This window comes from Orbicella franksi, chromosome 12, assembly GCF_964199315.1.
Source record: "Orbicella franksi chromosome 12, jaOrbFran1.1, whole genome shotgun sequence".
NCBI lineage: Eukaryota > Metazoa > Cnidaria > Anthozoa > Scleractinia > Merulinidae > Orbicella > Orbicella franksi.
Window position 1 is genome coordinate 23,228,702 of NC_138156.1, and position 21,162 is coordinate 23,249,863.

Below are 21,162 nucleotides of genomic sequence, written 5' to 3' on the forward strand. Positions count from 1 at the left end.
AAGGCAAATGTGCGTATTTTCATTCAAGGCCCAAAAATAACTTACAATTACTGTTTGTCAAGACGGCTTTTAAATTTTACTGTGGTGTTTTACGTTGAATTTCGTTCATTTTAAATTCATTAATACGTTGAAGTAGCAAACGTGATAATTTTATTTTTTTAACGCCAAGATTTGTAACTTGATACTTTTGTTGCCTCGCAAAGTTTGTAACATGATATCCTTGTTTTCTCGAAAACATATAAAGGAAGATTTGCTCGCTTTTTTTCCTGCTGGAGAAAAATGAAATAATGCTAAATAACTTAAGAAAAAAGAAGAGGAATGATTTTGTTTCATTCAAGAGGCAAATTTTCATATCATCGATAAACAATTACTAATTTAATTATCAAATAGTCACGTCGAGTCACGGAATAGCACGTTCTTATTCTGTTGCCACCGTTGGTGTTAACAATACTAGTGAAACAATCTCAGATATTGCAGTGTAATTTACGGCTCTGATGCAGTAGTCACACAGGTCCTCACCCCTGCTGTTCTCTCCCTTGGTAGTCAATTAGGCCTTTTCCCCTTTGCAGAATATGAGCGGAAAAAACTTGATAAGACATAATCTTAGCCGTGTGTATGTTTCATGCTTGTGTTTTGCCCAAAAATAACTTACAATTACCGTTTGTCAAGACGGTTTTTAAATTTATTGTGGTATTTTATCCCGAGTTTCGTTCATTTTGTAGCATTACTTTTCACGCCAACGTTTGTAATTTGATACTTTTGTTTTCCTCGCCAATGTATACAACAAGATACCTTTGTTTCCAAGAAAATATAAGAAAAATGTGTATTTTTTTAACTTACTGCTAGAGATAAATGGAATATAAAAGTTAAATATATCTGCTGAAAAGTCGAAGAGGAACGATTTTGTTTTATTCAAAACGTAAATTTTCATTTCACCGATAAACAAGAATTAATCTAATTATCAAATAGTTACGTCGAATCACGGAATAGTGCGCTCTAATTCTGTTTCCAGCCGAGTTGGTGTAAACAATAAAACCACATCAAACTAATACACAATGCTATCGAGTAATACAATTGAGGAGCGTTTCCACGAGAAGTACTGAAGGTAGAGATCTTTACTTGACCGAAATTATATCCCACATCGGTGAGCGAGTCGCCTCATCGACTGATGAAATTAATTGGAGGTTTCAGTAAGTGCCACGGAGTCTGCGGCAATAATAACGAAGTTTCTTTTGTCACAAATTTACTAGTTTTACATGTAACTAACGCGGGAAAGTTTCGGCGGAATATGATCTTTGGGTTCTCTTTCATAGAAGAGGAAATAAACAAGCTGCTAAGGAGAAGCAATATGTTCCGATTCTCTATTTCAACCCTGGCAAACACCCAATAGTTATAAAACAGCAGACGACATTTCCTGAATAGAACAATTTATCGTGCGTTTCCTAAAAAGAGAAGGATCGATTGATAAAAACAATTAATGACTGCTTATACTTATTGACTAACAAGGCAATTTAATCCTTTATCAATTATAATATTGGTTATCAAAGTAGCTATTCGACGGCCACGTAGGTTGTAACTCAGGCGTGTTACATTCATTATTAACATCAACTACATCGTTTTTGACTGACTAAAATAAAATCTTGCATGGAACAAATTCGAGAATGGATCCCTGGGAAAACTTCAAGCAGCGACATTTCCGCCAAAACCACCACTCCGGGAAAATTTAGGAGCACCGGAATATTTGGGACCTAGCAATCAAGACATAAGAAATTAATATTTCATTTAGTACTTGTTCTGCATTATAAACTATCGCCATCTTTCCTAGAATTTTGTAGTATTTCTTGTTATTGGTGATTGACAGCGCGAAAAGGGAGCAGAAGAAAATATTACAGCTACCCTTTTGTTTTCACGAGCCTTACGTCTGTCTCAGCGAGCTCATTTCCCACACATTCCGATTCTTGGTTACCGATCTGGGGAAGAGAGAGAATAGCGATGCGGACTATTCCTCTGAATCTTCTACTTCTAAATTACTGTCGACCAGTTAGAAGACGCTGCACATTGCATTCAAGGTTGTAACTGCCAGAGTTTCATAAGACGGTGCAAACCTAGTTACGTCAACTTTTAAGACAAGTTTGGTGGATTATTTACTCTCGGGGTAATTTGTTAAAACATTTTCAAAATATTCTAAGAAAAAAAAAAAGAATTCTTTTCCATCGGCAGTAGAATTTCCAGAATGAAAATAGATAGCAAAAAGTACTTACTCTCTTTAAAAACATTCAAGTCGACAATTGGCAGATCGCTGCAGGACACATCATCATTTACACTATTGTTAATCCTTCGCAAGAAGACCTTGGGCTGAATAGTGAACACGCCATCTGAGTTGTCACATATCACTCGACCTAAAGTGGCCTTTCTTATCTCGGTCAGTTGTCCTATGGTAAACCCTGTGAGAGGGTCGTCTCTCTCATACCAGAAGCGATCACCAGCGCGGCAGTCCTTAAACTGTTTGAGAAACAGACAGGTGGCGGTTCTTCCCATCTCACTGCCTTCTATAGGGTTTTCACTCAATATTCCCGCAAATAGATCGATGTCCTCGACAGTTCTGTAAGTGTCTTCCAGTCTCACCCGCTGAGCAAATGGTATATCTGTAAGATCATTGAAGCCGGTACCTGTAGCTGCTGGACCACCACAACGTTTTGAAATCTCGATATAGCCTGGTATGCCATGATCTCGTGCACGCTGAATGTTTATAGAAGCAAGGTCACCAAAAATACCATCGTGTGGTCCTGGTATTATGAGTTTCTCTAGCACCGCCAAAGCAATATTCCTACGAGAAAGAAAAACACTAACTTATTGTGAAATACGATTTTTTGGAGAATCGTTTTTAATTGTTTGGCATGAAAGCCCGAACTTGCTATTTAGATCATTATATTTCTGTAAAAGGATCTACTCATGAATTTGGTGTCCTTTTAACAGTTGCTGTTATCAAAATAACTCAATTTAAGGGCAAGGCCTAGCAAAATCGATGCGTTTTAATGACAGAGAGTGAATATTCTGACAACGAAGTTTCTATACTGACCGAGTTTTCCGATGCAGAACTATTCAATCGGGAACTCAAACGGGAAGCGAAAAAAGAAAGTAAACACCCTCCGGCATAAATGAAAAGTTCACACACTAACACACACGACACACACGCACATACACACATTGTTGTATTATAAAATGCTTATCGACCGAGTGAGGTCAATATTTAATAGTTTGGAGGAATAGTGTCTGTTAGTCAGTACGTCTCTTTGAGAAGTATTACATTAAACCACCCTCATTTTGATTGCGACCATTTCTCCCCCAAATAAAAACGCATATATAATAAAGTCATTTAACTACTTCGTTATTAGATCACGGTTCATGAGATCGAAGTGTCTGTGTTATGTAAGTTACAGTTCAAGGGCTACTGAAAGACAATCAAGAAATGAAGTTTTTGCTTTCCGATTGTCAATCAGTTTATTTTGTCTTACAAAACAAGCCTAAACAATGAACACATACCGGTCAAATTCGAAGGCTCTTTCCAAAGCTAATCCAAGATATAAACCTGTATAGGGATTGACTCCTAAGTTTAGTTCGTAGAGCACTGCTGGGTCAAAAAAATCGACTACAGATTCATTCAGGCGGTCCACTCTACGAACTCCATCCGCCAGTGTAAAGGTTTCCCGAATCAGGGTGTGGCCTATTCTTAAACCAGCCGTAGAGAATTCGTTGAACATTACACACTTTACAAAAGGATCGTAACCGTCGAAGAATGTTCCAGGTGCCTCTAACGCAACTCCTGCTTCTTGCCTCTGAAACAGAAGACGGTCGTTCGTGGTTAATATCCATTCACTTGGAACAGAGCCGCGCTTGCAGTAGTTCGTGCGCGGCTTGGGTAAGTCTAGTTTGATCTCAGAATCTCTTAGATTATAAGGTGTACTGCTGATGCTAAATAGGTTTTGCAGGTGTGTACGCCGTTATTAATATCCAAACACTTGGAACGCTCCGGATCAAAATAATAATTCAACAATCGATTCATGCTTTAACGTGTTTCATCGAGATCGATATGATGCATGCCCGAAGTTTTGCCGAAACCACTAAAGAAGCGTACGAAATGCCGAAAGGAGACCAGTCTAGAGCACTACTGAGTACTTTTTATACCTTACCCTAAAGTGCATCATAAGTTGCGGATTTACATATCTCACATTTTTAATATCTTCGGAACTAATACAGATATTTGCAAATGGAAAATGGCGCTTTTGTCTTCCGTGGAATTCTATGTGATTAAGCTAACAATTCAAGAGGTAAAAATTTGATCATAGTACCACTTAAAGTTTGTGGATAAGCCCTTTTTGTGTGTGATCACGTAACCCTTTGAACAGAACTTTCTTATAATTTAGAAGTTACAAATAAATGGATATCTACGTATTTTTTTTCGTAATGAGAAAAGAAGGATGAATTATCACATTATGTTCTTCCATCTGGATCTTACCAAAGTTTGACTGGGGATGAGTGCCGGCAACCATTCATTATATGTAATGTGTTGTATCATGGCACCAACGATTCGGCGCGCCTCTTGAAACAGTTTCTCGTCATTATACCATGGATTTAATAAGTGTAGGAGTTTGGCAATGCGGTTGTGTTCACGAACCCACAGAGCGTGCATTGCCATTAAAGCTGTCAAACAAGAGAATATAATGGTTGTTTAAGTAGAGTTCAGTAAAAATTCACTTTTGCATTACTCCGCTACACGATTGACTTACAAAACTCGCGCACTTTTTCATTTAATCAGAAGTGAAACCTAAACTAATCGTCACTCGCTCGTCCATGTTTTCCCGCGCTTGGCGTCAGCCACATGCATGCACTTGGAGTTTTGATAGGTTCACTGTATTGTTTGTGTCCTTTGTGATTGGCTAGAGTGATTGCTTTAATATTGGTTCTACGAAACTCATTTGAAAACCGTTCTAAGCGAAATTCAAATAAACATGTATGCCTGCCGGTAAACACTAAAAGGTATTTGTGTCTCATTGTTCAGTTTTATTATGAGCTAGTGTTATCTCTAAGCTGAGTTCGCACTTCTTAACAGCACGATTTTGAAGTTACGTCACTAATTTCTCCCACCTTGATTTTCATTCACCCGAGGATCACCAGCTCTGAAGCAAGGTTCATTTACAAGATCGCTAGATCTACAGAAGCCTGCTTCACCGCCCGCAGATTCAGCCACCGGTAGAACTGGTAGTTGATTTACGTCAGGAAAGGCATCAACCAGAAGTTCACCCCCTATGAATTTGCGAAGGCTGTTCGCTGTTTCGAGATCTGAACCGTACACTTGTGACGAATCAATGTAAGCGGTTATCTCGTTTATCTGTCGTGGAAAAATTTAGGTTATTTAGGTTAGAGACAACCATTCATTTTCCTAAATACGCTAAACTGTTTATAAGCCAACGAAACTGCAGAATTACAGAGAATGCGATTTCTACTAATCCCTAATAGTGTAAGTCTGAACTGGAGAGAACTAATAACATGGCATGTGTTACACTCTACTCAATCTCGCACAGGAACTACTACAAAACTGCAATGACAACACGTTTTCTCATCGATCCTCGTTTCGTTTCTATTCTCGCCAACGCGTGGGATTTTCGATCCCATAATAATAAGTGACCTGGGGCTGGGCCCAGTCCCTCACGTTCTACTTGTAACACACTCCCCTCCAACAGAAATGTCGTCCCGACATTATAACAGGAAATACAAAACCAAAAAGAACAATGGTTAGGAGGGAGCGTCAGTTCTCGTCATGTTTCAAACTGAATACTTATTGTGGCAGTTCCATGATCCGCAGGTTTTGTCTTTAACAGTTTGTAACTAGAGGGAAAATCCAACACAAATTTCGCTTATGAGTTAAGTCACAGAAGGCGAGCAACAGGTCTGCTTGTCCATGGTTAATACTCGGAGTAATCAGTTGTGACTTCAGGAGTGTTCATTACTGGTTTGTCCATATGGGCTGTGGTATATACTGCAGCTGTGGAATGAATGGGATGTGCGGGGTGCAGTGAACACACCGGCAGTGAGGTACAAGCCAGTTGGCCATGACTTGGTAGGGAAGTATCACCTGAGGGCATTGAATTGCGTTTACTACTGGGTTTAAACGTTGGTACTCGGGTACCCCCATCTGACTGTAAGTCAGAATCCGAGGGGGTCGTCTCTCCCTTCTAGGTCGGGTAGCTCCCTCTAGGTGTTCCTCTGAATCTGAATTGTCACTTTCCTCAGGGGCCATATCAGTCACATCTAGGACGGATGAATTTGGCACTGATGAGTCACCAGTGTCCACTTGTGGGTCAGGTTGGTCCCTGGTATCTGACATAGTGGCACAATCTTCATTATCACAGTGGTCCTGTGGGTCCATAGGAGGGGTGTCTACTTCCGCCGGAAAGGCTATTTCATGGGTGACTGGAGAGGACAGTGTGTTCATCTCATACTCATCATCGGAACTCTCTCCAATGTCTTCAGGCTGAGGTGGCACTCTAGGTCTTAGTTGGGTGGTCTTGGATGATGCTCTCGTTGGTTTAGGCAGTGGTAAAGCATCACAAGGAAGTAGCAAGTTACGGTGTAACACTCGTTGTTTCCCACGGCCAAGTTCTGGCTTTACTCGATAGACTGGACTATCAGATATGCGTTCCTCAACTACATAAATTTGCTCTTCCCAGTGTGAACGGAGCTTTCCAGGTCCTCCCCTTTCTGAAAGGTTTCTAACAAGTACGCGGTCGCCGGGGAGTAGGACTGCTGCGGAAGCCTTCTTGTCGTAATACACTTTACTCCTGGCTGACGATTTCTGGGTGTTCCTAGATGCTAGGTCGTAGGCCCGTCTCATATCTGCTTGCCACGTCTTTACATAGTCCTGGTAATCACCCTGTTGAAGGTCGTTGTCTAGGTCAAACAGCAAATCAACTGGTAATCGTGGGGAACGGCCAAACATCAGGTAAAATGGCGAGAACCCAGTCGTTTCGTGTCTTGTGCAGTTGTACGCATGTATAAGCTTGTTTAAGGAATCTTTCCAGTTCGATTTCTTTTCCTCCGGGAGGGTCCTTAGCATCGAGAGTAACGTTCGGTTCATGCGTTCTACCTGGCCATTGCCCTGTGGGTGGTATGGAGTGGTTCGCGAGCTGGCAACTCCACTGAGACGTTCTAGGTTGTGGAACAATTTGTTTTCAAACTCACCACCTTGGTCGTGATGTATTCGTGCTGGGAAACCGAACCTTGGGATAAACTCATTGTAGATCTTCTCAGCAGCAGTACGGGCCGTCTTGTTGCGCGTTGCATAGGCTTGGGCATATTTGGTAAAGTTATCAACAATCAGCAGTACATATTCATATCCACCTTTGCTCTTGTCCAGATGCAGAAAATCAATGGAAACTACTTCAAAGGGTGCTGATGTCATCAGGTGCATCATAGGTGCTTTCGTGACTGTGTTTGGTTTCTTCTGTTTGATGCATCTGCAACGTTGTGTCACAAAATACTCTATGTCACGGTACATATGTGGCCAGTAGAAGCGGGACCTTGCAAGTTCTGCGACTCTCTCCACTCCAAGGTGTCCCATCTCTGTGTGTAGTTCTTTAAGTACCACTGGGATGAAGTTGTGTGGCAGAACTAATTGTATCTTAGAGCTTGTTCTTCGTCGCAGGATACCATGTTCATCAACTTCCAGTTTCTTCCATTCTCTCATAAGGTTGGTAACTCCATGGGGTTCATTCTTCAGTTGGCCACCACCCGGTTTGATCCCGTGTGTCTTGTAGTAAAGCACGCGGCATATAGCACTATCCGAGTACTGTGCCTCCTTGATTTCACTAGGGCTGAAGGGTTTTAGATTCAGATCCTTTAATGTCGGTTCAGGAGTTGTCAAGTCTGCGGCAATTGCCGTAACCCATGGGATTGTGCCTTTTGCCTGTTCCCTAACTGCTTCCACGGTTGCTTCAAGGACATCTTTGGGTACTTCCTCTGTACAATCGCTCATATACTTGTCTATGTCCAATGGGATTCTTGACAGAACATCCGCGTCAACATTAGTCTTGCCCGGTCGGTACTTGATTGTAAAGTTATAATCCGCTAACTCGGCCACCCACCGATGCCCCGTGGCATTCAACTTTGCTGATGACATCACATACGTTAACGGGTTATTGTCAGTGAAAACAGCGAAGGATGGAGCATAGAATAAGTAATCCCTGAATTTGTCAGTAATTGCCCACTTTAGGGCCAAGAATTCTAACTTTCCTGAGTGCAAGTGGTAGTTCCGTTCCGCGGGCGTCAATGTCCTTGAGCCATAGCCAACAACTCTCAATTTCCCCCCTTGTTCTTGGTAGAGCACCGCCCCAAGTCCTTCGCTTGAGGCATCCGTGTGCAGTACAAATGGTCGTTCAAAGTCAGGGTAAGCCATTACCCCTGGCTGCATAAGAAGTTCAATTAGGAAGTTTAATCGCTCTTGGTGTCTTTCATTCCACGGGATTTTGTGATTTGATGACGATTGTCCTTTCGATGTCGGCAACTTCCACTTGGGGTGCTGTTTCTGTCCTTTAGCTCTGCTGGGCTGGTCACTGCATTCTTTAACTGAAAGTAGGTCATAAAGGGGTTTGGCTAATCTGGAGAAGTCGCGAATATATTGGCGGTAATAGCTTATGAAACCCAGGAGTTTGCGCAATTCACCAACAGTTCTTGGTTTAGTTTCCTTAAGGGCTGCCACTGCTGCAACGTCTGCTGAGTCCATCGTGTAGCCATCTGCTGAGACTATTTTGCCTAAGTAACGAACACGGGGCTTGAACAACTCACATTTCTTTGGCTTCAGCTTGATACCATACTCCTGCAAACGTTTAAGTACCTTTCGCACATTGTCTACATGCTCAGAAAATGTCCTACTGTACACCAGGACATCATCAAGATATGGAATACATATTTCATCGCGGAGACCTTCTAGGTATTTCTCCATGTACCTCTGGTAAGCTGCCGGTGCATTTTTAAGGCCAAAAGGAATCCGGTTCCATTGGTATAAACCCCAGGGGGTGATGAACGCTGTTAGATGTCGGTGTTCTTCTGCTACGAATCCTTGATGATATGCCTTTCCTTGGTCTAACACTGAAAAGTAAGTGTTCCCACTGAGACTATTCAGGATGTCTTGGATGCGAGGGATGGGCTGGCGGTCATCCTCAGTTTTGCTGTTTAACTGCCTATAGTCAACACATAGTCTCAGACTGCCATCTTTTTTTCTCACACACACCACTGGGGAAGAGTAGGGTGACTTTGAGTTGCTTATCCAACCACGATTGATCATATCCTGCAAGTGTGACTTTACCTCTTCGTACAAGGGCTTTGGAATTGAATTGTATGTTTTTTGTACTGGGACGTCATCTCTCAGGTTGATTTCCAATTTCAAATGTTCGGCACATCCAATGTCACCATCATCTATAGCGAAGGCCCCGGATTCTTCCCTCAACATCTCCTTGACAATCACCCGTTGCTCACTTGACAAATGGCTCAAGTCAACTGGGGGAGTCCACTCTGCTTTACTTTGTTCGGGCTGACTTGGCTCCCGCTCACAACTGGTTGCCTCACTCCAAGTTTCACCTTCCTCTTTCTCTTGTTTCTGTTCAGCTTCGACTGGCAGTGGCGTGACGGACTGCACTAACTGTATAGTGCCCAGTTCTGTCCGCCTACGTAAGGTCATCTCTCGTTCGGTGTTGTTGCATACTGGAACATACATTCGGCTCGAAGACCTCGGGGAGATTCGGTGGAGACAGCCCTGAACTTCTAGCCCCTCAGGCCACGCCCCTTCCTCTTTGGGCTCAAACACAACAGGCAAATCTTCTTCTAGTAGTCCAAAGTGTACCTGACATTTGACTCTCACAGTCTCTCCTGGTGGAACACGTATGTCTTGTCTGCCGACTCTGAGCATACCGGTGTCAGCTTCATCATCCATACTTTGGATGAAATTAACCAGCGCTCTTGCTTCGCCCTCTTTCACAGATGGGAACGAGTCATTCACTATTCGGGGCAATAGGCTGGTTGTGTTGGGGCTACTACTCCTCTTAATGACCTCTTCAATGACATTAAAGCCGATGATGGGATACTCCTGATTATCTTCACTTCCTATTAGTATGGGTACTGTCAATGGCTCCGAGTACCCGTCCTCCCCAACCAACTGGAACTCCACCTCAATCCAGCCATCATATGCGATTTTTGTACCGTTCACGGCCTGGAGATTTAATCCATCTTCCCCCAATAACTCGCTTATGTCTCTTACTGGCTCGTTTGGTAGGTTAATTTCTTTCCAATGTTTGGACACAACACAAACTTGAGCTCCGGTATCCCACAGGGCATCCACCTTTTCCCCTTGAATCAAGCAGGAAACCACACATTTTCTTCCCACTAATTTGGTGAGTTTAGAGCGTTGTCTCGGGGTTAGGTGGGAACTGAACGACGTTTTCAATGTTTCAACACTTGCCCTTTCCCTCAGTTCAACTTCGCTAATGGCTTGACATAGTTTCTTATGCTTCTCCCAATGTTCCCTTTGACAAACTTTTGAACAATAGTGGCTAGTATGGCACTGTGAACACCGCAAGTATTGATGTGCCCAATCCTCCCTCTTTCCACAGTTCATGCATTGTTGGGACTGCTCATGAATCGGGGGGGCTGCTCCTTGTCCCGTGGGGGCAACCCTTGTCTGTTTCCCTGGGGGCTTGCTGAGTTATAGCCCCTTCGGCTTGACCTTAGGCATTGGTAACTGAAATGGCCGACATCACCACAGTTGAAACAATGGTTGCAACGGAAACCCCTTCCTTGTCTTTCACAATTCCAGCACCCTCTAGGGCGAACCCTCCCTTGCTCTACAGGATTGTACTGTGGGTGAGGGCTAGCGCGGCTTTGTTGTTCCATGCCCTCCCGGATAGCAGCCAATTCCGCTTTCAACTCTCTAACTTCAGTAAGAAGGTTAACTTTTGGTGGCTTTTCTGGGGTTTTACCTTCAACTGAGGCATGGCTGTCATCATGGGTGGCCAATTGAGCTACAAGCTGTGTGGGGGTTCGGTTTGTGAGCTGGTCATGACGGGAACCAAGCTTCTGCATTCTTTCTGTTTCATTACTAACTGCTGCATTCAATTTCTCAAAAAGTTCTTCATCTTCCACTTGGGTGTTTTGCAGGCATGGTTTTATCTCCATTTTAATGTTATCATTCCGTAACCCAGTTAATAATGAATGCAGAAACATGCACTGTACCAGCTTTGGGTCATACTTCAAATCAGATCCTGCTTCTTGAGATGCAAACAGTACTTTCTGCTTTAGATCAAGGAGGCGAACAAGAAAGTCCTGAGGGGTCTCCCCAGCTTCCTGTACTGCCGAACTGAGCAGCTGATACATTTCCGTAGCCCCCCTTTCTTGGTAATGTGACCGGAGTATTTTACGTAATCTGGCAAGATCTAGATCGGGCTTACCTTCCAAGTAGCTCCTCAATCTAAGGCCTGGATTGATAGCTCGAATAACAGCCTCGACAATTTCTTCTTCTTTATAGCCCCGTTTCAATCCAGCGTTAATTTGGTGAGCAAGACTGGTAAAGCTCAAGCGATCTTTCTGACGTGAATCTCCAATCTGTCCCGATATTTTAAATTCCTTCCTGAACGGTGGAATCGCTGTGGTTTCTTTAGGCGTAACTACATTTGTGCTTGACTTGACAGCAGACTTCTGATCCACATGTTCGGTTTTCACACCACCCTCTTGTTCACTCTTCGCGTCCTTCGTTGCCGGTTTCTTTTCTTTAATTGTTTCTCTGAGATTCGTTAGTGCTTCAGTTCCGAGTTCTTCGGCGTCTAAATATTTCGTTAGGATTTGTATTAACGCCAGGCGTCCTGTATCCGTCTCTTTAACTTCGATATGTAGCCCCGCACAGATTTCTCGAAGACTCGCTTCGCTAAGCTGACAAATTGCTGTTCTCACCTCTATCTGAATCTCTTCGACGACTTCTATAGACATTTCGGTGGTTTCTTTGTCACGTCGGGGTCACCAAATGTTACACTCTACTCAATCTCGCACAGGAACTACTACAAAACTGCAATGACAACACGTTTTCTCATCGATCCTCGTTTCGTTTCTATTCTCGCCAACGCGTGGGATTTTCGATCCCATAATAATAAGTGACCTGGGGCTGGGCCCAGTCCCTCACGTTCTACTTGTAACACATGCTTGCCCAAAATAATATATTTTGTTTTCGTATCAGAACTTTGTTACGACTTACTTTTTGAAGGAAGATGTATTCACACGGTAGCATTATTAAATAGATGATAGTATAGCTATCCCTTTTCACGTTGTCCTTAAAGATAACTAACTACTGAGTAACACAATATTGTCTAAAGTATTATTTAATGCGGTCATTAAAATTTTGCGAGAAGCTAGTTTAGTTAACATTGCTGAAGTCTTTCTTTGTCTAGCCACTTTGCTCTTTAAATGTTACCTTTTTTTTAATGAGTATTTAACACTGTAAAACCAAAGTGACTTCCATGACATGTGCATTATGTGAAGTCATGATTCAGTAACTGATCTATTAGCTGTCTATGATAAGAAAGTTGACCATATATGAACTGCGTGTAATTTAGAAAAAGAAACTGACCAACGTGTAATCTCAGAAGATTAGAAACTGCCCTATGTATCATCAAGGATAACAACTGACCTGCTCGCCATTGCCGTTCCGTTCTGACCTGGCGAGAGGAGTACAGTTTGCGCTAGGGTCACCTAATAGATTATTACCGCTGGTGATGTTGACTCCAAAGCAGTCAGGCTTCTCAAGCAGGCTGGGACAAGCGTTCTGGCTCACGCCACAATCGGTCTGTGGGTCCACCCCTACAGTAAACTCAGTTAGCGTGACGTCATGGTCCAAAAATTGACCCCACGTCATTACCATGTGGGTAAAATCCGCTTGGACTTCAGAACTGGCAAATACCTTCTTGCTAACTTGTCTTGCATTTGGAAGGGGAAATGGTCCGCCGGTAAATTGCAAGGTAGAGAATTGCCGAGGTTGGAAGCCTGGCTCATACGCAGGAGGAACGAAACGTTGATGCGGTGTGAAGGCGGCTCCGGTTGTAATGTTGCAGAGATTGTTGCATGTGCCATCAAACGTGCGATACTTGCCGTGTTTAAGACATAATAATCTTTTGGCGAGTGAAGCCTCGCAGTTTGGGAGGCTCAGCGTATCCAGCAGTAGTTGTGCGGAAGAAGAAACTGACGCATCAGGTGTTTGATACCAGCCAATGACAAGTAGCATTCCAAAGAGAAAGCTGCATTAGAGAAAAGAGGGACAAATTAAACGTTAAACATCACAGTGTATTCATAGGCTCTATTTGACAAATTATACCTCATATAATATATGTCTTTCAGGATTACTTATATTTTTCTACTGTTATTATTATTATTATTATTATTATTATTATTATAATTATTAATAATTTTTTACAGTTGTAATTTTTTATAAGCCACTAATAAACATTATTACTATTAAAAAAAAATTATTATTGTTATTATTATTATTAATACTATTATTAAGGCTTCGTAGCAGCACCAAGTAAGATATGGTTTTAATGAACCACACGATGTTTTTGAAGTTCATTATTTAATGCTTTAAATTTCTCGACTCTGCTTCCACAAGCTTCCAATTGAAAATCAAGGAAGCCATACACATCCTTTGGGAGCAGCCGTCTTTAAATTCCCAGGTCAAACATCATACTAATTTGTCTCCTTTCTTAGCTTAAATAGTTTTACCTTTTTTTGGTTCGCGCCTTCATCCTTAATTATTCTTGTTAATATCTCACTTTGTTGTACTATTTATTGTATATTCTTTTTATATTTTTTCACTGTACAACTGACGATGGATGATGTCTCATCCGAAACATGTATTATTTTCAATAAATAATGAACTTCAAAAACATCGTGTGGTTCATCAAACCCGTATTATTATTATTATTAGTAGTAGTAGTAGTAGTAGTAGTAGTAGTAGTAGTATTTTGATGTCTTAAATGTTACCATGTCTTATAATGTATGACATAATAACAATAATAAGTGGTAACTATCATTGCTAAAAAATGGATCATGAGATAACGTACTTCAAGAGTTTTCATTGCCTCAGCGGCCATCATGGTATATGAGCAATAATAATCCGCTCTACAAATGTGGGAAGCATACGCTTAAATGTTTGGGGCGTTTCAGTTTTTCTTTTAGTTTAATTTTCCACATTTTGGGGGCATTAAAAAATGTAGGTCCGCAATGCGTACTTGGGGTCTTATGCTTAGTTTTATTCCTTTCGGTTGGAATGCTGTTTTCAAATGTCAATATCTGGGAGTTGAATTGCTATCAGTGAGTAGGTAGACATAACAAGTCTTTACAATTTTTAAGTGGGAAATGTATGGCAGAATACTGTTTACTTACTTACTTTATCCTCTAATAATAATTATCTATTTAGCTCTTAGTCCTACTGGGACATAACGCAACAACAATCTCTCAATTTAGCCCTATTTTGTGCAATGTCCCATGTGAGTTTTAACTCTCTGAACTTGGCACTGTTTACACATGTCGTGTGAACTTGTACATGTCGTGTCAAGAGGTTTTGCTGCTGTAGTGACTAAGCCTGTTTAAATACATAACAACATCAACAACTCCGCACCGCAGGGCCGTCAGTTGTTTTGTTTTGTTTTTTTGAGTAGCGGGTTCCATCCTAAAAGTAGGCGGCTAAGCTTTGCGTGAAAAACATGCCGCGAAGCGGCTGGACAAATTAAGACGCGCATTGTGCATCGTTCGGGGAGAGTATGGGAGGGGGTCACCCTTTCGCACTGAGAAGGTGTTTGAAAAGTAATTCCCCGCAATGTGGGGCTTCTTTCAGCTAACATTGTGTACATTTGTTGATGATTTTCCCACTCTTAATTATTGTTATTCTTCAATCCAGTGTTCGTATAAACGTCACGGCAAAAAGGTTAGAGAGGATTGACTTACTCAAGCAAATCGCTTTAAAAACAAACAAGTGGAAGATTTCAATAATAAGTAGAAATTTTTCATTTAAGTTTCACCTGCCTTACTAGTGTTTTGTTTTTTTCTTGATACAATGTAAATTACACTTGCACCGTTACTTTGCACATTGTATCCTAAATTGGCTGCCTGCTAATGACAGACTTTACTTGAACAATGCCGTAATGATCTTTAAATATGTTAATAAACTCTTCCCTGAGTACTTAATTGACAAATTTACTCTGCGTACACAAATTCACACCAGAAATACTAAACAACGCGATCAACCGGTCCTTCACCTACCGTGGTGCTGGGCTCTGAAATAATATAAGAGACGATGTTAAATCTTCAGACTCTGTCAACGTTTTTAGGAAAAGAATTGTTTACCTACTTTTTTCTGATAAATCTATCATGATGAATTTACAAAAAGTAATTCCAATCCATTGTATCTGACTAATTTTTTAATGCATATTTATTGCCTTAGTTATTTGGTTACTGTTTTAGTTATTTTAGTATGATAGTTATGTAGACTAGTCTTGTAACTGAAAAACCCTTGTAGGGAGTTGCAATAAAGTATTATCGTATTTGTATGTATTGTATCTCTACTGTATTGTATTTGTATTTTGTGCATAATAAGGCAATAAAAAATACCATTTCATCTTTTTCTTCTTGAACTTATTTTACAAAGTGTACTATTATGCAACTGTCATTTTTAAAAACTTAAAAACCCAGTGAAAAAAAATTCTCATCAAGAGCCTAAAAAAGAAATTACCATTTTACTACAACAGGAGCTTCCCCGGCCGATAAATTTGGCAATTATGCACACAGAAATCCACGGCTTTGAAATATTCGATATTTTGGCGCTTTCTTGGCTTTATCTCATATAAAAATTAATTGTCGAAATGAAATCATAAACAGCACGACAGAGCGATTTTGAGATAGAAATAACTTACCCTGAACAATTACAACTAATTTGCGAGGGAAAGCTCCTCTAAATTTTCGCAAAACTGGTAAAACGGCTGCAATTACATGACAACAACTCTACGCCAGAAGCAATGGCCGACGTAACTCGCAATTACTAGTTAGACTATTAATACTCCCAGAGGTCTGTCACATGTCATCTCGTCCTCAAAGTGACTGACTGACTGACTGACTGTCTGACTGACTGACTGACTGACTGACTGACTAACGGACAATCAAGATCAGCTTCTGACTTAGAGGTCTGTATGTATGAAGTGCATAAGACCCCAAAAGATCATTCCACCAGCGCTTGTTGGTAACGAGACGATTATGGCCATCTCGGCGTTGGTCACACACCTTGTTGGTTATCTATCATCCCATATCAAAGGCTTGCTCGTGGAATAAGTGTTAATTATACTACCGAAAGGAAGGACGGATGGGAGGAAAGAGGAAAATAAGGAAGGAAAGACTGAGTAAATAAAAATGTTAATGGCTCATAATTCGGTGGATGGACGAACTTAATATCCCACAGCAACTTAACTTTGACAACCTGTATTTATCCACGTTTGGAATTTTCTTGTCCATATTACCAAAATTTCACTTTCATACAGTTATTTTCAAAGTTTTAGGGCTTCATAGTAGCATTTCTGCGTTCCGTTGATTTTACTAGCCTGCTGGACAGTACTTGCAAAGACTGTTCTTTATGTAACAACTAACACTTGATCTTACTGCATGACTCATTGTTTGTTTTACATATATATTTTAAAACACTTACATACGTACATATATTTCATATTTTATTAATTATTAGATAAGTAATCGTAGTTAGGGGTCCCCAATTAGTATACATTGTATGCTAGCGACTTCGACGCGTTAATAGAGTTCGTATCTTATCTCATCTCATCTCATCTCATCTCATCGCATCTCATCTCATCTCATCTCATCTCATCTCATCTCATCTCATCTCATCTCATCTCATCTCATCTCATCTCATCTCATCTCATCTCATCTCATCTCATCTCATCTCATCTCGTCTCGTCTCGTCTCATCTCATCTCATCTTATCTTCTGTGCTTAGTGCCAGCTAGAGCCTTTGAACAGAAATACACGGTGGCCGACCCGAATGGATAACATGACGTAGTTATCGTATCATATGACGACATCATTCCATACTGCGTTTGTCCGGTATGAAATTAATGGCGTTTAAGAGGGGGCTATTTAACTAGTTGCCTTACCGATTGGTGCTTAGCATTAGTTTTGTGTTCTGGGCGTATAATGCAAAACAGGAATGTTTGCTTTAAAGAAAATCGACTAAGCCTATCGAGGCATTACCGACATGACATTTTGCGATGTTCGTTCAAACGATGAAAGAATGGGATTTTAGGCCTGCTCTGCCTTTGAAGAAATATAGAATAAGAAAAAGATACCTTATTTAGCTAGGGTAACTCTTACAGTTACAAAAACTGATATCCTTAGAGGCCCTAGACATAAACTAAAAACTAAACATGAGAAACAGTAATAGAAATACAAAAATATGTTACAAATACTTAAAACTAGTCCTAACTACGCTAATAGAAAAATACCCTAAAAATACGCCGATGACAATTGTCAAATATACCGACATACACCCATCGTATACTGTATAGTCTTTATTTAAAAGCAAAATAACTTCACTGAAACACATGAAGACCCTCGGCGCTTGGAGCTGTGAGCTGTTTGATAATTTATTAAGTTCAGCTCAAAAACGTTTCAAAGTCTGAGTTGAACGTTAGAGACTGCGCGATATCACCAAAATGACATCAATTTATTCATCGTAACTTAAACATACCTTGTGGTGTACATTTTGCCTTTGGCTAATAGCTCCCACTTTACACCTGTTGAATCATACAGAGTACTATATCAGTACTGGCAAACGTAGTGGCAAACTAATTCATAACGCTTGTATTCTATATTGCCACGAGTGGGTCGCTGAAACAGTATGTGACATTAACCACGCGAGAGCGACACAACCATCGACACAAAATTGGCAAACTGTTAGTTTTAGCCCGAGTTTGCTATGATGTAGGTCTAAATTAAAAAAATTAACGGCTTTTTCGTTTTATTAACAATCTTTTACCCCTGACATTACAAAAAGAAGTAAAAAGAACAAAGTTGTCATTTGTTAGAGCCCTTTTAAAGTGGCCAGAGTTTGTGAAAGAGGAAAAAAATAGCGTTTACTTGCAAAGGCCACGGTTTGAAGTTAGCGAATTGAGAACTCAAAAGCGAAAGCTTCAAGTATACAAGTAAAGTTACAAAGTAAGATAAGACCCATGCAAATGAATAAATCAAGAGGAAAAATAAAACTTCCATGTTTTCTCATGCCCTTTAAAGGAAATACTCTGGCGAACCAAAAATATTTTGCTCTACAAGCCTCCTCAGTCGCACTTATCACTTTTTCCTTGCTTCTACGACAGAAATTGAGATTTTAACATCAGACTAAGAAAATGTATCGTGCATGTATGTAATCGTACAATACCTGTTACTTGGAGAGGAGAACTCAAGAGAGAACAGAACGATTCCGTCAAGAAGCTCAGTTATTCAGCGAAGAACGTCCGGCTTGCTGAGGTGAAATGAGTTGATCGTGTTCCCTTATATGCCAAACGGTGGGCAAAGTATTGACAGTTATAAGTCATCAAATAACAAAAGCACTTTAAACTTTAAAGCTGATATCTAAATTTGTCCGTGGTCCTTGCAGAACTATTACCAGACCACGCAAGTGGTAACATGTAGCTTAAAGCAATATCACTGTGTTTGTTTTGTGACGAAATCACTCATAATGGAAATCGTTACAGCAATTATAACATTGCTGAAACCGCAATACCAATGATTATGTGGACTTTGAAGTTCTCTAATGGAACAAAAGAAATTAAGTGTTCTGTTACATAACTCAGAATGATGTTATGAGCTCGTGATGAGGGCGTTTGCCTCAGAAGGCCAAAAGCCCAAAAAATATGTTAAACGAAAGAATGGTCCGTGCCTTTATTTTATTTCTTTTCCTTTCTTTCTTTTTTTTTTTTTTTTTTCTTTTTGAAGCTTGCTCTGTCGATGTTGTGCGCATGCTTTATCCTGAATCCGGTTGGTGATATTGGTTCAAGAATATATCTCTTTTTACGTAATTGAAGTTCAGTTTTCAAAAGGCAATATCACAATTTTTTTATTATTCTATTTTTTTATATTCGTATAAAACATACACTTTCAGTAAAAAAAAAAAAAAAAACATACAGTAAAGTAGATACTATTTAAAAATAAAATTACAGCACTTTAAGGACTACAATAGATAAAGATATAAATTAACACTAGGCGCTACCGATGAAAAATTTTAAAAGCATGAGAACATTAATTTGTCCTATTGAAACGTTGGTGGTGACTAACTTTCTGGAACAAAATCTTTTAACATAAGGCATTTCCATTTGTCAGTAAAGACCTTGGCAGTTTTCTTTTCATTGCGATATATCTTTCAGTCATTATGTTTTCTCGAAGTTGTATCTTAAACAGTGCAATAAAAAAACTAGCAAAGTAGTTTTTGAAAACTATGTGGTTGGTCTATTACGTAACTGAGTTTCCCTTTCTGTGTCACGGGACCAGAATGAACCAGCTAAACTATTAGAGGTTTTAAGCGGAAACTCAGGTTTGTTTTTGTAGATATTGTCGGATGAACACTCCGATTAAAAGGACATTGCTATAGCGCTGTTATGCGATTTGGGTTGATTCAAAACTTGCACGGGATGTTCGAACAAGGGGCAAAAGCTTTCTCTTATTTCAATTATCGATGTAATAATACCTAATCATGACTCAAATATTAATTTGAATCATATTGACGTCATTAACCCACGTCGGAGACTGATGGACTAACAAGTATTGGTGTAGTTCCTCGATCTGTGTACAAGTGCCTACTTGGCAAGATTTTCTTCCTGAAAATATAAGATACTTATGTCTTAAAATAAACAGCTGAAAATCTAAATAATGAAAGTCAGTTTTTGCTTATGTATACAAAACTTTATCGTCGCAGTTTATTTCATTCTTTTTGAAAATAAATATTTCAAATTCAGGCATTTCCATATTTGCATGTGGTAATAAGCCTTTTAAAAGGCCAGAGCAAGTATACGGAAGATTGGCGGGAGTTGGTCCTACAATGTAAACGTAAGGCCAAAGAAGTGATGTTTTACTTTTCAATTTGTAAAGGCAAGGTATCCTTTAGCTTTTAGCTTCATTAACATCTCACAATTTTTTCAGGCATCAGTGAACTAGACGCTCTCATAGCGTTTAATCGGGCTTCGTATCGCTGTATCAAATTGTACTTTACGGAAACGCGTATTGGACACAATAAAAACAAATTACAGAATCAGGATATTTTAGTACAAGAGTTCCGCTAAGATATTTACTATTTAAGTTGCTTTGTTGAGTATGCTCCTAATCCAATCGCAAGTTGGAGTTTAAACCATTTTGGTTCAAGGATAAAGCACAGCTGTCTACGCATTTATGGAGAAATTGTTTGCAAAGAATTTTCCAGGTCTTTTTACAACTTATGGCGATTACATTGCTAGCAGAAATTGTGCGACGTTCGTTCACTGGTCGTGACGATGCGAGTAAATTGTGCAGCTGAACATCTTTACCGTGTTGCGATCTTAAACCCTTTTCAAGAGTCATACCTCCTTAATTGGAGAGCGAATAAACTTTTTGCATAAACTTTCAAGTGGTGTTTTTTTTGCGGATAACTTCCATGAATTTGCGACCCTTAACGAAGCTTATGAAGAAATATTCAAGCTACATATTTTTATTGAGTCAAGACTGGAGGATTTTAAAAAGGAACTCATTTATAAGGGAAGATGCATCATTTTGTTTTGCTATTTATTTTGGTTTCATACTAGTCTGGTTCACTTCACGCAACATGATTTTCTTTAGCAGTCAGACACAGTTTTCTAAAAGAATTGGCGATTGCTAAGACTACTAAATATATTTGAACTACTAGTGAAATAAATTTGGCTAAACTATCGTCAAAGCAGATTTTCCTCAGGACTTATCAAAAGCATTGGTTCGTCAATAATCCCGCACAATTCCTCGCACAATCGAAGTTTTAATTTTTCCGCACAATTTGCCTCGAAAATCACACGCTATTTTT

The 21,162-nt window shown here is 40.0% G+C and overlaps 1 protein-coding gene across 1 annotated transcript; it reads right to left on the bottom strand.

The window, feature by feature from the left end:
• Positions 1-256: 256 nt before the first annotated feature.
• On the bottom strand, positions 257-18,608 carry LOC145464232 (salivary peroxidase/catechol oxidase-like). The gene is made up of 8 exons (XM_081448065.1): positions 18,520-18,608; positions 17,833-17,878; positions 12,725-13,328; positions 5,146-5,389; positions 4,517-4,701; positions 3,544-3,836; positions 2,262-2,827; positions 257-1,748 (listed from the first exon to the last, which is right to left on the bottom strand). The coding sequence occupies exons 2-8, from the start codon at positions 17,844-17,846 to the stop codon at positions 1,681-1,683; spliced, it is 1,974 nt and encodes a 657-aa protein (XP_081304191.1). The 5' UTR covers positions 17,847-17,878; positions 18,520-18,608; the 3' UTR covers positions 257-1,680.
• Between the last annotated feature and the right edge of the window lie 2,554 nt (positions 18,609-21,162).

Excerpts from the sequence above, each read along its gene's own strand:
- LOC145464232 (XM_081448065.1), bottom strand. Across the intron at positions 4,702-5,145 it reads TCGGGTGAATGAAAATCAAG|CTTTAATGGCAATGCACGCT; the intron begins GTGGGAGAAATT and ends CTTGTTTGACAG. Across the intron at positions 1,749-2,261 it reads CTTGAATGTTTTTAAAGAGA|GTCCCAAATATTCCGGTGCT; the intron begins GTAAGTACTTTT and ends CTTGATTGCTAG.